At 38.8% G+C, this 16234-nt stretch overlaps 1 protein-coding gene across 14 annotated transcripts in view; it reads right to left on the bottom strand.

Moving 5' to 3' along the window:
• Window positions 1-16234, bottom strand: part of CADPS2 (calcium dependent secretion activator 2) — a 589108-nt gene that overhangs the window by 101299 nt on the left and 471575 nt on the right. The window contains exon 17 of one of the 14 annotated variants that reach the window (XM_021715440.1): window positions 5906-5922. The exons of the other annotated variants lie outside the window; for them this stretch is intronic. Within the exon in view, the coding sequence (XP_021571115.1) occupies window positions 5906-5922 (17 nt within the window). The remainder of the gene's footprint in view (window positions 1-5905; window positions 5923-16234) is intronic. 14 annotated transcript variants of the gene reach the window in all.

Raw genomic sequence — 16234 nt, 5'->3', positions numbered from 1 at the left:
ATAGTACAATGCAGCGCCATGGGGTTCACGTCCTCTAATCCCCAAGCCACACACACACCCTGCTATATTCCTCTGTGGGATGGAAAACCATTGCTCCCCTGTGTAAAGGATCAGAGTACAACGATTCTTTAGAAAAATCAGCTTGTCACAAACCATACAAGAGATGTGAGGAAAGACTGCTGAAAGTAGGTGGGTTTAGGGGAGACATCAGGAAGGTCAGCCTGAAGCATAGTCCTAAAGGAATAACAAATGGTCTGGGTAAGAAGAGGAGGGGTTTTTAGAAAAGAGGAGTTGTAGGACACAGGTGGGATATATTTTGCAGGAAGGAGATGATGACGATGGTTACAAAAGTTACAGAGCCAATTATGTATCAGGCACAACACTGGGCACTTCCCAATGTGTTATCACACTCATTTTTCCTAACAGCTTTCAGTTAAACATACATAGAGAGATGAAATGTAATAGCTACAAAGTGAAGGAGAGACCTGAATGAGAGGTGAGCTCTTAACATCCACGTCCTGTACCTACCTGGCTGGAGTAAGAACGAGCTGGGGAAGGATGGGTGATATTGGCAGCCTTTAAGTAAGATAACAAGTAGACTAAATGAGTATATCCTGTAGATACCTTGGGGCAAATGTTTCTTAGCAGAGTCTCAGAATAAATTGATTTTAGGAAAATGTATTTAGTGGTTGTATGCAACAAGGGTTGAAGAGGGTGTGCAACATGGATTCTGAGGGTCTATTTTAGTAGATAGTGAACTGAAGGAAGATGACTGTGGGAAGAGAAAGGAGAGAGAACATGCAATAGACACTTAGAGGAAGAATTTGTGAGTCATTGTGAGTGACCAGAAACTGAAGGCCAGAGAGGAATATGACTGAGGTTTGAAGACTATGTGGCTAAGAGTACGATGATGCGTGCTGGATGGAGCCAGGGACTGGATCTTCAGTCAGCCATCCCATATATTTTAGCACGAATTACTACATAAGCATGATTTAAAGTAAATTAAATATTCCAGACAAAAAAGATATTATACATTGTAAAATCTGTGCACACACACAGTTAGGTTATTTTAATCTTTGCCTGGCAAACTGTAACTCACCATTCCAAGCTCTACTTAATGTTGCCTGAAACAGAAGACCATCTCAGAACTTTGGGGCTGAATGAGTTTCTCTTCTGTCTTAGTTCCTCCATTACAGGCTCATGAACCTGACTATCCCTAGGTCAAAGTGAGAAACTGGGTTTCATCCATCCAGTTAGTTTGTGCAAGCGTTTGACCATGGCAGGTATTAAATAAACATTTACTGAGAGGGCTGCAGAATAATTATGAGGGAAAAAACATGTTAAAAACTCAATCAATACCCAAATTATTTTTATTTAATCCTACATGAGAATGCAAAGAGTTCTTTTATCACAGGTACATCGAGTGTGGATGAGAGAGCAACTCCACAAATAAAATGCAGCTATGTCCTCAGAACACTGAGGACACTACTCAAATAACTGGTGAATGCTTCATCCTGAAATTACTAAAGAACAGTCTTCCTCAGGAAAAAAAGGACATCTTCAAAAAACAGTCTTCAAAATAACTTTTAATTCTTAAGAACATATCACTTGTCTTCTTTAATTCTCAATTTTTAGAAGAAGAGTATTAAGTTGAGGAGTCTTAACCCAGGGGATTAGAACTAGGTTTCAGAGGGTTCTTGAATCCCTTAAAATTATACACCAATTTGTGTGTGTAGAGGCATTGGGTGATGGGGGAGGGGAAATAAAGACCATAACTTTCATCAGATTCTTAAAGTTGTCCATAAACCAAACAAATACTAAGAAGCACCAATCCAGGTAATTTTTAAGATTCCTTCTAGCTGAGACAATCTATATTTCCTATAAATTTCAGACTTCATTGGGTGGGTTACATTATCTCAATGTACTTATATAAGTGTATAACATGTTTTCCATAAGGAAAGGGAAAGGCAGAAACATTTATTTATTTATCACATGTTAGAAACTTATTTTTCCAACATACTTTGGTACATTATTTACTGAATCTTACAACCACTCTGCAAATTTGAGGACCATGCCCCCCTCCAATTCTCAGTTTTGGAGAGTTTGAAGAAGGTGTCTAAGGTCCCATATCTAATGTCTGAGATGAGATTAAAATCTTATCTTTGATGTCATACAAACAACAATAATACAATGACTTGAATTATTTTTCATTTTCAATTCTGTGAATAAAAACCACATCCCCTCATATCTTTAGCCACAAGTATGGAATAATGGAAAATAATTAGAGAAACAACCTCAAAACTTATTTCTGTTTGTGGGTGAATCTGTCAAAATCAGCTTTTACTTTTGACACTATCTTAAGTAAAAACTTTGAGAGTACCCTATGTACTAGTTCAATTTAAAAACATTCTCTTCTTCCTAGTTTAAGTTTATTGAGAGGATCAAAACTTTGTACTTGAACATAATGGCCACTCTAATACTTTAAATAAATAGCATTTTTATCAAGTACACTATGTATGAGATATCTAGTTGTCACCCATTTGGCGAGAACCAAGAAGTTTAATGCATTCTATAGTCAGAACTCTATTAGATAAGACAAGGTTATCAATAGCTCCATTAAAAATCTGAACACTGTGAATATTTGAGAATTCCTCCTTAAAATGTTTTCTTTCGCTCATTTTGTAATGGTTCCAAGGCATTACAGATGTCTCTATATTCTTCAAGTTTCACACCAAGTTGCTGATTGTTGTAATACATTTCAAACAGTGATATTTAAAACAAATATGACAAAAGTAACAGGTTTCTTGATGAATTTCAGTGCACTGCTCTTGGCTATGATTCTTCTTCATTCTAAACCATTTTTAGTTTTCTGTGATAACACTCTTTGGCTCCCTGAAGCAATTCCTTTTAATTATATCTCTGTATATTTAAAAAGAGATCCCATGGGTAAACAGGTAGAGGGGGTGGGAAGATGTAAGAACACAGTTTGGCTGTTTGCTTTGGTGGTTTTCATTCTACTCCATGGTTTCAGAAAGGGGTGTGCTCCCAGTACATTGTCCTGGGCTGCCTCCCTTGCTGCCATTTCCTGTTAAAGGATGTTCACTGTGAAGGTTGTACCAGAATGTGGGAACAAGACCAGAGATCATTTCCTTTTTCTCCATATATGATATGTAAAAATTTGCAATGCTTTTGAACTTTTTATTTTAAAATGCTTAATTTACAAATGAAAATTATATATATTTAAGATATAGGCTGGGTGTGGTGACTCACGCCTGTAATCCTAGCACTTTGAAAGGCTTAGGCAAGAAGTTGCTTAAGCCCAGGAGTACGAGATCAGCCTAGGCAATATAGCAAGATATTGTCTACAAAATAACAACAACAAAAAATTAGCCGGGCATGGTGGTGCACATCAGTAGTCCCTGCTATTCAGCAGGTTGAATCAGAAGGATCACCTGAGCCCTGAAGTTTGAGGCCATGGTGAACCATGATCACGCCACTGTCCTCCATCTTGGAAGAGTAAGACCCTGACTAAGAAATAAAAAAGATGCCGGCTACTCGGAAGGCGGAGGCGGAAGGATCGCCAGAGCCCAGCAGGCAGAGGCTGCGGTGGCCAGGAGTGGCCACTGCACTCCAGTCTGGATGACAGAGTGAGACTCCAACTCAAAAAAATAAAAAAATAAAAAAGATGTACTATGTGTATATTTTGTGATGATTATCACAATAAAATTAATTTTGAAAAGAGAGCAGTTTTAAAAATTATTATTTTAAATTTTAGATTTATAGTGTATGTTTATTACATGGGGATATTGTGTACTGGTGGGGACTTGGCTTCAGATGACCCATTGCCCAGATAGTGAACATTGTACCCAACAGGTAAAGGTGAGCAGTTTTGAACATCTTCTACACTCTCCCCAACCCCCCAAATGGTCTTAACTTTTAACAATCTGATTGCATCTATACTTGCAGCTAAACAAGAAATAGTGTTCAAGATGCTGTTAGAGTGAAGTATTATGGCCACACTCCCATCCTGATACTGTTCTTTTTCCTCTTTTGCATCTAGGCCATGATGACAGACTAGGGATCATCCAAAAATAATTCCTGTACATACACTCTGATTTCTTGTTTGGTTTTTTCACCTCCCCAGATTTTGTGGCCCTGAATTTGATTCAACAAACATTTACTGCATGTAAAGTGCTACACTAGCAAGCAAGGGGGATGCAATGATGAACAAGACAGTATCTCACCCTTCAAAGAATTCATTTATCTGTCTCTCTAGCCAGATTGTAAGGAAGAATATAGCAACATCCATTTTTGTTCAGTATGAGGAAAGTCTCTACAGCGAATGAATTAAATGCACTTAGCATTTGAGAACAGGGTTATCAGCTTGGAAAGAATAGGATCAACGGTGCATCAATAGGAAGGCTTTAAAAAGCCCACATATATCCCATGGTGTTCTCCAGGATGAAATTATTTTAGCATATGAGTGTGTGTGCATGCGTTTGGAATGCCAGCAGCAATCCATACTGATTGTCTTCCACTTCCTTTCCCTCCTCCCATTCAAAGAACTCATTCCCTCTGCTGCTCCTTCTCCCTCACCCTAAAGAACATAAATTAGAATGATGAGGAAAAAGCCCCGACATTCAGGAGATAGCTGAGGTGAGAAACATGAAAGACTTAAGAAGGAACTATAGGTATAACTTCAGGAAATGGGAGAAAAAAGTATGGAAATGGGGAGAAAATGAGAAAATGACCACTATCTAGAGAAGCGGGCTAAAGGAAGGACTACAGTTTATAAAAAGCAGGGATAACAGCACCAGTGAAGCATTCACTTGGGACACTCTCTGAGGCCCAGGCAGTGAGGTTTTACCTAGAAAGGATGAAACAAAGAAGTTGGGTCAAGAGTTTAGCATCTGATTTCTTCTCCCTGTAGACCCAAAGGTCATCTAGTGTCAGCCCCTACTCAGTGGACAGCTTATTGAAAACACTTCCCTATCCTCACATCCAGCTGAAGAAATGGTAAGATGGAACCCTTCTTTTTTCTCTTCCCACTAAAGTAGAAAGTGATTCCTCCCCCAGGTCCTCCTCCCACACAAATGCAAGGTAATACTACATTACACACTCCCCCACACACCAAGGGCACATAAACAATTTGTTCCAGGCCAGGCTCAGTGGCTCAGCCTGTAATACCAGCACTTTGGGAAGCCGAGGTGAGTGGATTGCCTGGGCCTGCAGGTTCGAGACCTGCCTGGGCAACTTGGCGAGACCTCAGCTCTACAATAAATCAAAAATTAGCCGAGTGTGGTAGCGCGCGCCTGTAGTTCCAGCTACTCGGAAGGCTGAGGCAGAAGGATCGCCGGAGCCCAGCAGGTCGAGGCTGCTGTGGCCGGGAGTGTGCCACTGCACTTCAGTCTGGGCGATGGAGTGAGACTCCAACTCAAAACAAACAAACAAACAAACAAACAAAACCAATTTGTTCCAATTACAGAGATCAGGAAAGGCTCCATCTTAACTACCTTCTCTTCCACGCTAGACAGCTTCTGTCCATGCATAAACCATAAACCCCTTTAGTCTACCTTAGCTGGCCAGGGAATTTCTACTGGATCCCTCATCTGTTCTAATCCGAATCTTACCTCTTGTCTGCTAAGTCTACATAGTCCAGATTAAGAACTCACGAGGGAAGTCTAAATTTTTACTGAGATTTTCTGATCCATCCTCCAGCTTAGGTATAGCGACCTGTGGCAAGTGACTTGATGCCAGAGCCTAGGACAAGTAGGTTACAGAGAGTCTTCATCCTCACCAGATCTCCAAACTCACGGGCCTTCTCATCCCAAGAGAAAAGGGAGGGGGGTGAGAAATCAGATATTTTCTTTGCCATTAAACTAAACAATATCCCCTCTTCCCACACACACTTGCCTACCACTTCTTTAGAACTTGTGACTAGGTTAGATACTTCTGTGGAATTCTCTGGACTTAGTGCCCTACAGAAGATGCTACATAGATTGCCAAGAAGACAGCCTCACAATTTGGAGAGGAGGAGGTTCTTAAAACTCAATCCATTTCCCCAATTCTTTAGGGTCAAACTGACCTATACTTGCTCCACTATCTGTGACATCTCCAAGACCTGGCACTGCCAACAAATGAAAGAGAATGAGACACCACTGAGTCTTTTCTGGTTCACCTGACTGCAACCCAAACAATATTATGGTTTTGCAAGTGCTGGAATATATAGCACTTTTATCAATGGATGGAGTATCTTCAGTGTAGATCTGCAGTTTTCAACTTCAGTGTGCATCGGAATCACCCGAAGGACTTGCTAAAAAACAAATTGCTTGGCATCTCCCCAGAGTTTCTGATCCAGTATGTCTTAGGTGAGGTTCAAGAATCTGCACTTCTACTAAGTTGCCCGGTGGTACTCATGATGCTGGTCTAGGAACTTCACTTTGAGTACTAGTGAAACAAAAACAAATATGTCCTATGCAAACTTTGATCATTTCATCCTTTACCTGAAATCAAGCTATATGTTTAAATAAACCTCATTTCCAGTAAAAGGTAACTTTTACTGCAAAATCTGAACTGATTCCCAGGTAGGCTGGTGCCCACACCTGGGCAAATCTTACATATAAATGAAAATAATTAATCAGCTGGGTTTGCTGGCTCAGCCTGTAATCCTAGCACTTTGAGAGGCTAAGGCTAGTGGACTGCCTGAGCCCGCAGGTTTGAGACCAGTTAAGGCACCTTGGCGAGACCTTATCTCTACAGCAAAATCAAAAAATAGCCAGGTGTGGTGGCATGTACCTGTAGTTCCGGCTACTTGGGAGGCTAAGGCAGAAGGATCGCTGGAGCCTAGCAGGTTGACGCTGGGGTGGCTATGAGTGTGCCACTGCACTCCAGCCTGGGCGACAGAGTGAAACTCTAATTCACATACACACACACACATACACACACAATTAATCTAGGATGGAATGACCTCCCTACAGATGTTTAAAATCCATGAGAACACTAATACTACTATTGTTTGAAAACAGTAGGTCTGTGGTCTCCACTTCCATAGCACCCTTTGGGACTAACACACTTAATGACCCTGTGATTTAAAGTAGCAGTTCCAGTTAATATTTCCTTGAAAGTAACCATGCTAATGATATAGTACTTTGGAATAATTGTCCTGTGATCACAGTCATATTACCTACTTCACCCGGATTATCTTTCAAATCAGTCAATTCATTTTAAGTCAATGACCAGTTGTGGAACAAAAGAGAATTGGCCACTGGAGTATAGGCCAATGGCAGCTGGACAGGATCCAAAATGAGCCAACAGTAAGTAGTGACCCGTGAATGGTGAGCTATAAAATGTCATATGTAAATGAGATAAAAGTCAGTGACTCTGTGAGACTTTTTTTCCTTTCTTGTTTTTTAGAAACAGGGTCTTGCTTTGTGACCCAGGCTGCAGTGCAGTGATACAATCAAAGCACTGCAGTACTGCAACCTCTAAACTCCTGGGCCTAAGTGATTCTCTTGCCTCGGCCTGCTGAGTGGCTGGGACCATGTGCACCCATCATCACACCTGGCTAATATTTTTTTTAAGTGCTGGGATTATAGGTGTGAGCCATTACAACCAGTGAGACTTTCTTTGGAAGCAATATTGAGGCATATTCTCCTGTTAAGACCTTAAATTCAGAAACAATCATGATGGAATTCAGAGGAAAGATTATTAGGATCCACAAAACAAAAATTAATATTTGGTTTATCATCTGTCATAGGCTTTCATAGACATGTAATTTATAAGAGGTGGGAAACACAGGCACTTCAGTTTGACTTTTATTAAAGCTGTCTTTTTACCAAGATCATGGCTCTCAAAGTTTATGAAGTAGAAAAATCTAAGGTCTCAGGGGAAAAATGTGTCTCCACAGCATTGCTGGCTGCAAAAACTATGAAGCCTTGCAGGAGAAGAAAGTATGGTATATCGTATATTTAGTTTGTTCTAGATAGAACTATGTTGTTAGATTCTAATGAGTGCATGCAATTTCTCCACTGATAATTTTGCCTGCTAATTGTAAAATAGTTTTTTGAAAGACTGGGCTTTAGCCATGTCATATACATAGTATATGGATATATGTGCATACACACACACACACACACACACACACACACACACACACACACACACACACACACACATTCAATAGCAGAAACTGATAAATGGGCTCCTCCCTGGTGTGTTTCTCTTTATATATACATTCTACCCATTTCTCTTAAATACTATTCAAATTTAGAAGTTAAAAACAACCAGAATAATCTTCATGATTGCCATACTAAATCATATAACGTTTATAGCATCTTTCATTTCAGGCCTATTTTTTTCCTGTCTCCTAATTGTATTTACCCAAAATCTCCTTCCCATGTTGTTTGTTTTATTTATGCATAAAAGCAACACCATTACACCTCACATCCTGCCTGCCCCTTGCCCTCCTGAACTCCTTTTTTCATATTCAAGGAAAATGTCAGCCTGTGAACAATGAGGGGTCCTGGCATGGCACAGTTCAGGGAGGTAGCAGGTGAAGATGGTCTGCTCAGGAGAGGACAACAGCAAAGTGAGAAAGACTCCAGAGGCTTGCTAGCTGCGAGGCAAGTTGAACCAAGGAGAAGTTTTCTGGAGACAGTAACTGAAAGAGTAGGTAGGTTAGACAGTGAGAAATTTAAGGCTGTAGAAATGTTCCAAGTTCATTGATATATGCAGCAACTGGTACAGAATCATGCATACAAGCAATCTAGCTGTAGAAAACTTCATACCTACTTAACTGTGGAGTCTTATCAGATACACCTATAGCACTATAGTCCGTATGCCTGCAGTTGAGAGGACTACTAAGGCATGCACATCAATAGCCAAGGTTAACCTAGATAACCAAAAACCTTCATTATAATACTATTAGCATAAAATTACCCTAGGGGAGTCACCTACTCCCATCACACACCTGACACCATGGCAGTAATAAAAGTTGTAGCTCGCCGGGCTCGGTGGCTCAGCCTGTAATCCCGCGCCTTTGGGAGGCTGAGGTGAGTGAATTGCCTGAGCCCGCGGGTTCGAGACCCGCCTGGGCAGCGAGACCTCATCTCTACAATAAATCAAAAAATCAGCCGGGCGTGGTCGCGCATGCCTGTAATTCCGGCTACTCGGAAGGCTGAGGCGGAAGGATCGCTGGAGCCCAGCAGGCGAGGCTGCGGTGGCCGGGAGCGGCCACTGCACTCCAGTCTGGGGGACAGAGTGAGACTCCAACTCAAAAAAAAAAAAAAAAAAGTTGTAGCTCAGCAATAGTTGGATGCATAAGCAGCAACTTGCTGTAGGCTGTTTCTGCCCATTCTCCTCTCTCGAGTGTGTACTTTTCTTTGCTTAATAAAGTTACTTGTGTGTCATGCTTCTCTGGGTGTCTTTTTGAGGATTCATTCCAAATGTGAACACAAGAACTCGTTGTTAACCTGTCTTATACAGGGAACAGCACCCTTTCTCCTGGTAACCTAACTGCAATATGAAAGATATCATTTGGAAAGATTTGCAGCCTTGGGTGATAAGAAATTAGTTTAAAAATCTTGATGTCTGTACATATGTCATTGTTTCCTTTGATACATGGTTAAATATTCAGGGCAGCTAAGTCATGTATGAGCAGAAATAATAGATTTGATGCTAAGATTTGGAGAAAGTCTCCTCATTGGACAAGTATAAAGACCAAGTGTAGAGAGTCGAGTTGGGCTTAGTGCCATGTTGAGTATTTCAACAGCTTCAACTTCCTGAGACTGCCCTTCACTGTGAATGTGTGTGCATGCCCTGATGCCTCATGGATCTTTTAGAGGTTTCCTTTTTGAAACTGAAAAATCAGAAGCTATACATGTAGCCTTTTAAAAGCTTCAATTAGGCCTTTAAATTTAGGTATGGAAGCTGTATGGCCACTTAGCTATGGCTTACAAATAATGAACTCCCTCCCCATTTCAAAAAGTATTTCATCTGTGCAGTCTTTGTATACTTACAAACCCCATTAATAAAAGAGAAAAGAAACCTGTCAGTTTGCATTACACATCCAAACTACTCGGCTTAACAAGGTGCTGTGGGAGTCATGCTGCTATGCCACTTGGTTTACCTGCTGGCACCTGTTAGTAAACAAATGAGGGGTCACTAGGCAGTTGCTTTCAAACTCTGGCTTTGCAGAATGATAAATTCTACAAAATTGGTTGTGAAAGGAAGAGGCCTTGTTATCTCAAGGCTGCATTTATCTGTGAATCACATTCTACAGAAAAGTTAAAAAAAAATCTATGACACACTGTCAAGTGAGCTAAGCAAACTGACATCCTTCTTGAGACCTTTTAGAAAACAGGTGTTGAACACTTGTCATGAGATTTCCATGCATCTTCAGAGGAAGGAGAAAAGATTCTAGCAAGAGCTATTCAGAGTGTTATAGATCACGACTGAGGGAATAATATCTGGTAAGGAGCACACTGAAGGAGACGTTACATAAATGCTTTGTCTTCTCAGGAAGATCTTACGTTCTCACTAAGATTTTTTACGGAGGCCACATATCCATCACAGAAAAGTTTTTGAAAAATATATTTTTTCCAGATCTTGAAGAATCTGGAATATATTGAATTAACTATTCCTGATGCATTATCTATGTATTATATTTATTTCTATGTAGAAAATGAAATAGCTAAAATAGGCCATATGCTTTATAAGAAAGTTAAAATAATTTTTTTCAACTCAAATATTTGTAAAACTTGGAAAATCATCTAAGAAGTCAGATAGCAAAAGTAACAGTGGGAGATAGTTACGATAAAGAGAAATATTAAATTTGTAATGGTAAGATTTCCTTCATTGCATTTTTTTCTTAAATTTATTTTTAGAGACAGAGTCTCTCTCTGTTGTGCAGGATGGAGTACAGTGGAACCATCACAGCTCACTGTAATCTTGAACTCCTGGGCTCAGGGGATCCTCCCACCTCAGTCTCTTGAGTAGCTGGGACTACAGGTATGCAACTTCATGCCCAGCTAATTTTTTGGTAATTTTTTGTAAAGATGGGGTTTCAGACTGTGCTCAGTGGCTCAGCCTGTAATCCCAGCACTTTGGGAGGCTGAGGCGAGTGGATTACCTGAGCCCTCAGGTTCAAGACCAGCCTGGGCAATTTGGCGAGACCTTGTCTTTACAATAAATAAAAAATCAGCCAGGCGTGTAGTTCTGGCTACTTGAAAGGCTGAGGCGGAAAGACTGCCTGAGCCCAGCAGGTCAACACTGGGGTGGCAGGAGCATGCCACTGTACTCCAGCCTGGGTGATGGTGTGAGACTCCAGTGCAAGTACATATATTATTTATATGGGGTTTCACTATGTTGTCCAGGCTGTCTTGAACTTCTGGCTTCTATCGATGCTCTGGTCTCAGTCTCCCAAGGCACTTGAATTACAGGCATGAGCCCCCATGCCCAGTCATCTTCATTGTATTTTGATCTCTAATTGCTCTGGGAACCAACTTTGTATCAGAAAGAAATTCAGTTTACTTTTATCCATTTATTAAATCCATCTTTCAAACATCACCCTCCCAAACAACCTAACCTTTCTCAACGGATTTGTGTTCCACCTTTATTATAGGTGAAGTACATCAGGCTCCTATGTATCTGGGTCTGACTCTACATTTCTGCTTGTCTGATCATTTGCTTTGATGATGGCTTTGTAAATTGTCTTACCATCCTTGGGTGTGTGTATTTGTCTTCGTATCTGGTAAGACAAGTCCCTAACATTTTTTTTTTTCTAAATTGACTTCAATGTTCAATACCCTTTATTCATTTATTTAAATCTTAAGGAAAGTTTATGGAATTATTAACAACACTGGAAATATGGTAGATATTTCAGTGAATTTATACATTAATTTGGGGAAAGAATTTATATCCCACACTATTAAGCCACCCCTCTTAGGTCATGGAAGGTAGTTCTATGTTCATCTAGAGTACTTTATATGACCTTTTGGTTTCAAAATTTTCTTTATAGAAGTCTATAAAATTTTGCATGTTTTTTGCCAAAGTTAATTCCTGGATGCCTTACAGTTTGGTTGTTACTGTGAAAGTTATCTCAGTTTTGTTTATATTTTCTAGCTACTTGATTGATGGTATAGACCTTGGTGCACAGACCACTGGGTAGACCACCTAAGACTTCAGAATTTTACAAGACCAAAACCACTTTTGTAATAATAGTAGATGTTTCTGCCATTTGAACCCTACTGACATGTACACAAATGTTGCAAAAGCAATGGTAGATAAAACTACTGTTGCCTTAGTATGAATCAAGGCTGTGCCAAGTTAGAACTGTCATTATGTCAACATGCACTCAAGAAAAACATAAAGTCAGTTTCACATAAGGTTGTACTTGATGAAAAAGTAAAAATTACTAAGTTTATTAAATATCTCCCCTTGAGTATAAATTTTTAATATTTTATGTGACAAAATGAGAAGTTTGCCTAAAGTACTTCGGCATACTGAAGTATGACTATCTCAAAAAAAAATATTTGTGTGGCTCTTGTAGTTGAGTGCTGAACTGGTTATTATTGTTTTTCTGCACAGGACTGTTTGGGATGAAAAGACTACTGACACAGTACAGTTATTCAGAATTGGATATCTGGCTGTCAGTTTCCAAGAAATAAATAAACATGTCACTTTAAGGAAAACAACAGTGTTTGTTACCAATGCTATTCTTTCAAAGAAAACTAGAAAACTAAAGCTTTCAAAGAAAACTAGAAGCTTTTTAGAAACTTGTATCTGTCATGGATTGACAGCTTCCCAGTAGTTTAAGAACTTTCTGATGAGAAGGGTGATATTAAAAGTGATTTTTAAAAACATTATACAATATTTGCCAACATTAGGAATATCCCAACTCAAGAGACCAAGATTTTTCAAATGATCAGAACATGAAGTTAAAAATTCATATATGGTGAAAGATCTAGTCAAAGTTTATGATAAAAAAATGAAATCTAATGAAATAGTATAGACAGTTCATTGATATGCTTTTCCATTACACTCTGCCATTAACCTTTAAAAAACTACCACTTGTCGAGTTTTGGCGTAGTATCATGGAAGATACATAGTTATCTGAAAAGCTTAGTAATTTATTCCTCCCTTTTCAAGCTCCATATCAGTATGAGGTCAGATTTTTTTTCATATACATCAACCAAAATAATATGATGCAATAGACAGCAGAAAAAGACATGATATTTCAGCTGTCTTCTATTATGATAGTCACTAAAGAGATGTGCAAAAAGGCAAAACATTGTTATGCTTCTCACTAAGTAGTTGTTTTGGAAAATGTATTTTTCATAAAAAATATTTTACTCATGTTGACAGTAATGGGTTTACTCATATTTTTAAATGGTAATAAAAATTTTAATCTTCTCAATATTTTTAACATGGTAAATATGGGCAGATAAAATCCACATGACAAAAAAACCCCTCTAGGACCTGCATTAAGAGCAAAAACATTTCTGCGATTAAGAAGCTTGAGAACCACCAGAGAAAGGCAATTGATTTTAAGCAGTTGACTATGTATATATGTATGGCAAAGTGGCTGAACTCCTACATCGGTTCCAATACTGTACACTTCAATAAAGATGCTGTTGAATGCTCTAAAGAGATAATAATTTGGCTGGGTGCGGTGACTCACGCCTATAATCCCAGCACTTTGAGAGGCTGTGATGAGAGGATTGCCTAGCCTGCGGGGTTGAGACCAGCCTGCACAACTTGGCAAGACCTTGTCTCTACAATAAATCAAAAAATTAGCGGGGCATGGTGGCGCATGCCTGTAGTTCCAGTTACTTGGAAGGTTGAGGCAGAAGGATTGCCTCAGCCCAGCAGGTCGAGGCTGCAGTGGCCGGGAGTGTGCCACTGCATTCCAGCCTGAGTGACAGAGTGAGACTCCAACTCAAAAAAAAAAAAAAAAGAGATAATAATTTAATTTGCAAACGATGATGATTTTCTCTTCTTTCCATTCTTTTAATTCATTTTTTTCCATTCTTTTTATGTTGTCCAAGATTCTCAGAATTAGGATAGTATATGTGCTCATTGCTAATTCCAATAAAAATGCCTCTAAATTTTCCCATCATATAAAATATTCACTGCAAATTTTTCTATGTGGATTTTTATAAAGTTAAAGATGTCTTCTTTTTAGATTGCTAACAGTATAATTTTTAAATTCCTTGAATAAATCCCACTGATTGTGATATATTATTTTCCCAATGCACTATTGCATATTGTGAACTAATAATATATTTAGAAATTTTGGATATTTGCTCTTAAGAAAATGAACCTATAATAATTCTCTTATGCTATTTTATTTATAGGTTTTCAACATGTAGATATTTATAAAGTTAAGAAAGTCTCCTTTTTAGATTGCTAACAGTATAATTTTTAATCATGTATAAGTGCTTAACTGTTTCACATACTTTTTTTTGCATCTACAGAGATTATATAATTTTTACTTTTAGTTTGTTAACTTTCTGATATTGAATCATTTTTTTTTTTTTTTTTGGAAAATTTCCTGTTGAAAAATCAAGACAACAGAATTGGGAATTAGGATGATACTGCTTCATGAAATAAACTGAGTAATTTTCACTAATGTCTCATTTTATGGAAATTATTTTGGGTCAAAAATGTTTCTTAAAAGTTTGGTAGAATTTCATCTCCAAAACCAACTTGGCTTAGGGATTTTGGGAGAGGAGGTCTTTGATATATTTTAATTTCTATAAAGCTTATCAACTGGCTGGGTTTGGTGGCTCAGCCTGTAAACCCAGCGCTTCGGGAGGCCGAGGTGAGTGGATTGCCTGAACCCGTGGGTTTGAGACCCAGCCGGGCAACTTGGTGAGACCTTATCTCTACAATAAAATAAAAAATTAGCTGGGTGTGGTAGCACATGCCTGTAGCTCTAGCTACCTGGAAGGCTGAGGCGAAAGGATCGCCGAAGCCCAGCAGGTCGAGAATGCGGTGACTGGGAGCCTGCCACTGCACTCCAGTCTGGGCAATGGAGTGAAACTCCAACTCAAAAAAAAAAACAAAAAAAAAAGTTTATCAACCTATTTGAGTTTGCTTCTTGGGCTGATTTACATATACATATTTTTTCAAGAATGTATCAATTTCAACCAGAATTTCAAATTTTGTATTTATTCACAATATTCTTCCATTGTATTCTATGTCTCTTCTGTCTCTAGTTATTTTCTTCTTGTCATACTGTATTTATTTGCATCTCTTTTTTCTCCATCAGTCTGATGGAAGTCTCTTTTACTCTATTTCTAGTCTCCATATTACTTAGCTTTATTTTTACATGGTATAACACTTTCTCCTTTACTATTGCCCTCATTCTGAATTCCTATCTCACTAACAAATTATTCAGCTATTTCCATACTATAATCTATCTTTCTTTCAACCACATTATTTTCATACTCAATATGTTAACTTAGTTTTTCATGACTTGTTATTCCTGCATCACACTGCTAGTATATTCCTATATCCACCTGAGAATATTTATACAGTATTCTCCATTTAAATTCTTGCTTCAGAAACCCACAGCCAACATATTGCTAAACAGACAGAAATTGGAATCATTTCCGCTGAAAACTGGAATAAGTCAAGGATGACCACTCTCAGCCCCCTTTTCAACATAGTTTTGGAAGTTCTAGCTAGAGCAATCAGACAAGAGAAGGAGATCAGGCATATCCAAATAGGAAAAGAGGAAGTTAGGTTATCCCTCTTTGCAGATGACATGATGATTCTATACCTTGAAAACCCAAGAGAATCTATGAAAAACCTCTTTGCACTGATAAAGGACTTTGGCAAAGTCTCAGTGTAGAAAATAAATGTGTAAAAGAGAGCTGCATTCCTATACACCAACAATAAACAGAAACCCAAATAAAAAGCACAATCCCATTCACAATTGCCACAAAAGAAAGAAAGAAAGAAAGAAAGAAAGAAAGAAAGAAAGAAAGAAAGAAAGAAAGAAAGACCTTGACATCTTCCTAACCAGAGAAGTAAAATACTTTTACAATGAAACTGCAAAACACTGCTCAAAGAAATCAAAGATGACACAAACAAATGGAAAAATAAGCCGGGCTTGGTGACTCAGCCAGTAATCCCTCGCTTTGGGAGGCTGAGGTGAGTGAATTGCCTGAGCCTGCGGGTTCGAGACCCACCTGGGCAACTTGGCGAGACCTCATCTCTACAAAAAATA

This window comes from Carlito syrichta, unplaced genomic scaffold (genome assembly GCF_000164805.1).
Source record: "Carlito syrichta isolate Samal-C Ts95f unplaced genomic scaffold, Tarsius_syrichta-2.0.1 Scaffold307112, whole genome shotgun sequence".
NCBI lineage: Eukaryota > Metazoa > Chordata > Mammalia > Primates > Tarsiidae > Carlito > Carlito syrichta.
The sequence above is the reverse complement of the archived record's forward strand: the minus strand, read 5'-3'. Positions and strand labels throughout refer to the sequence as shown.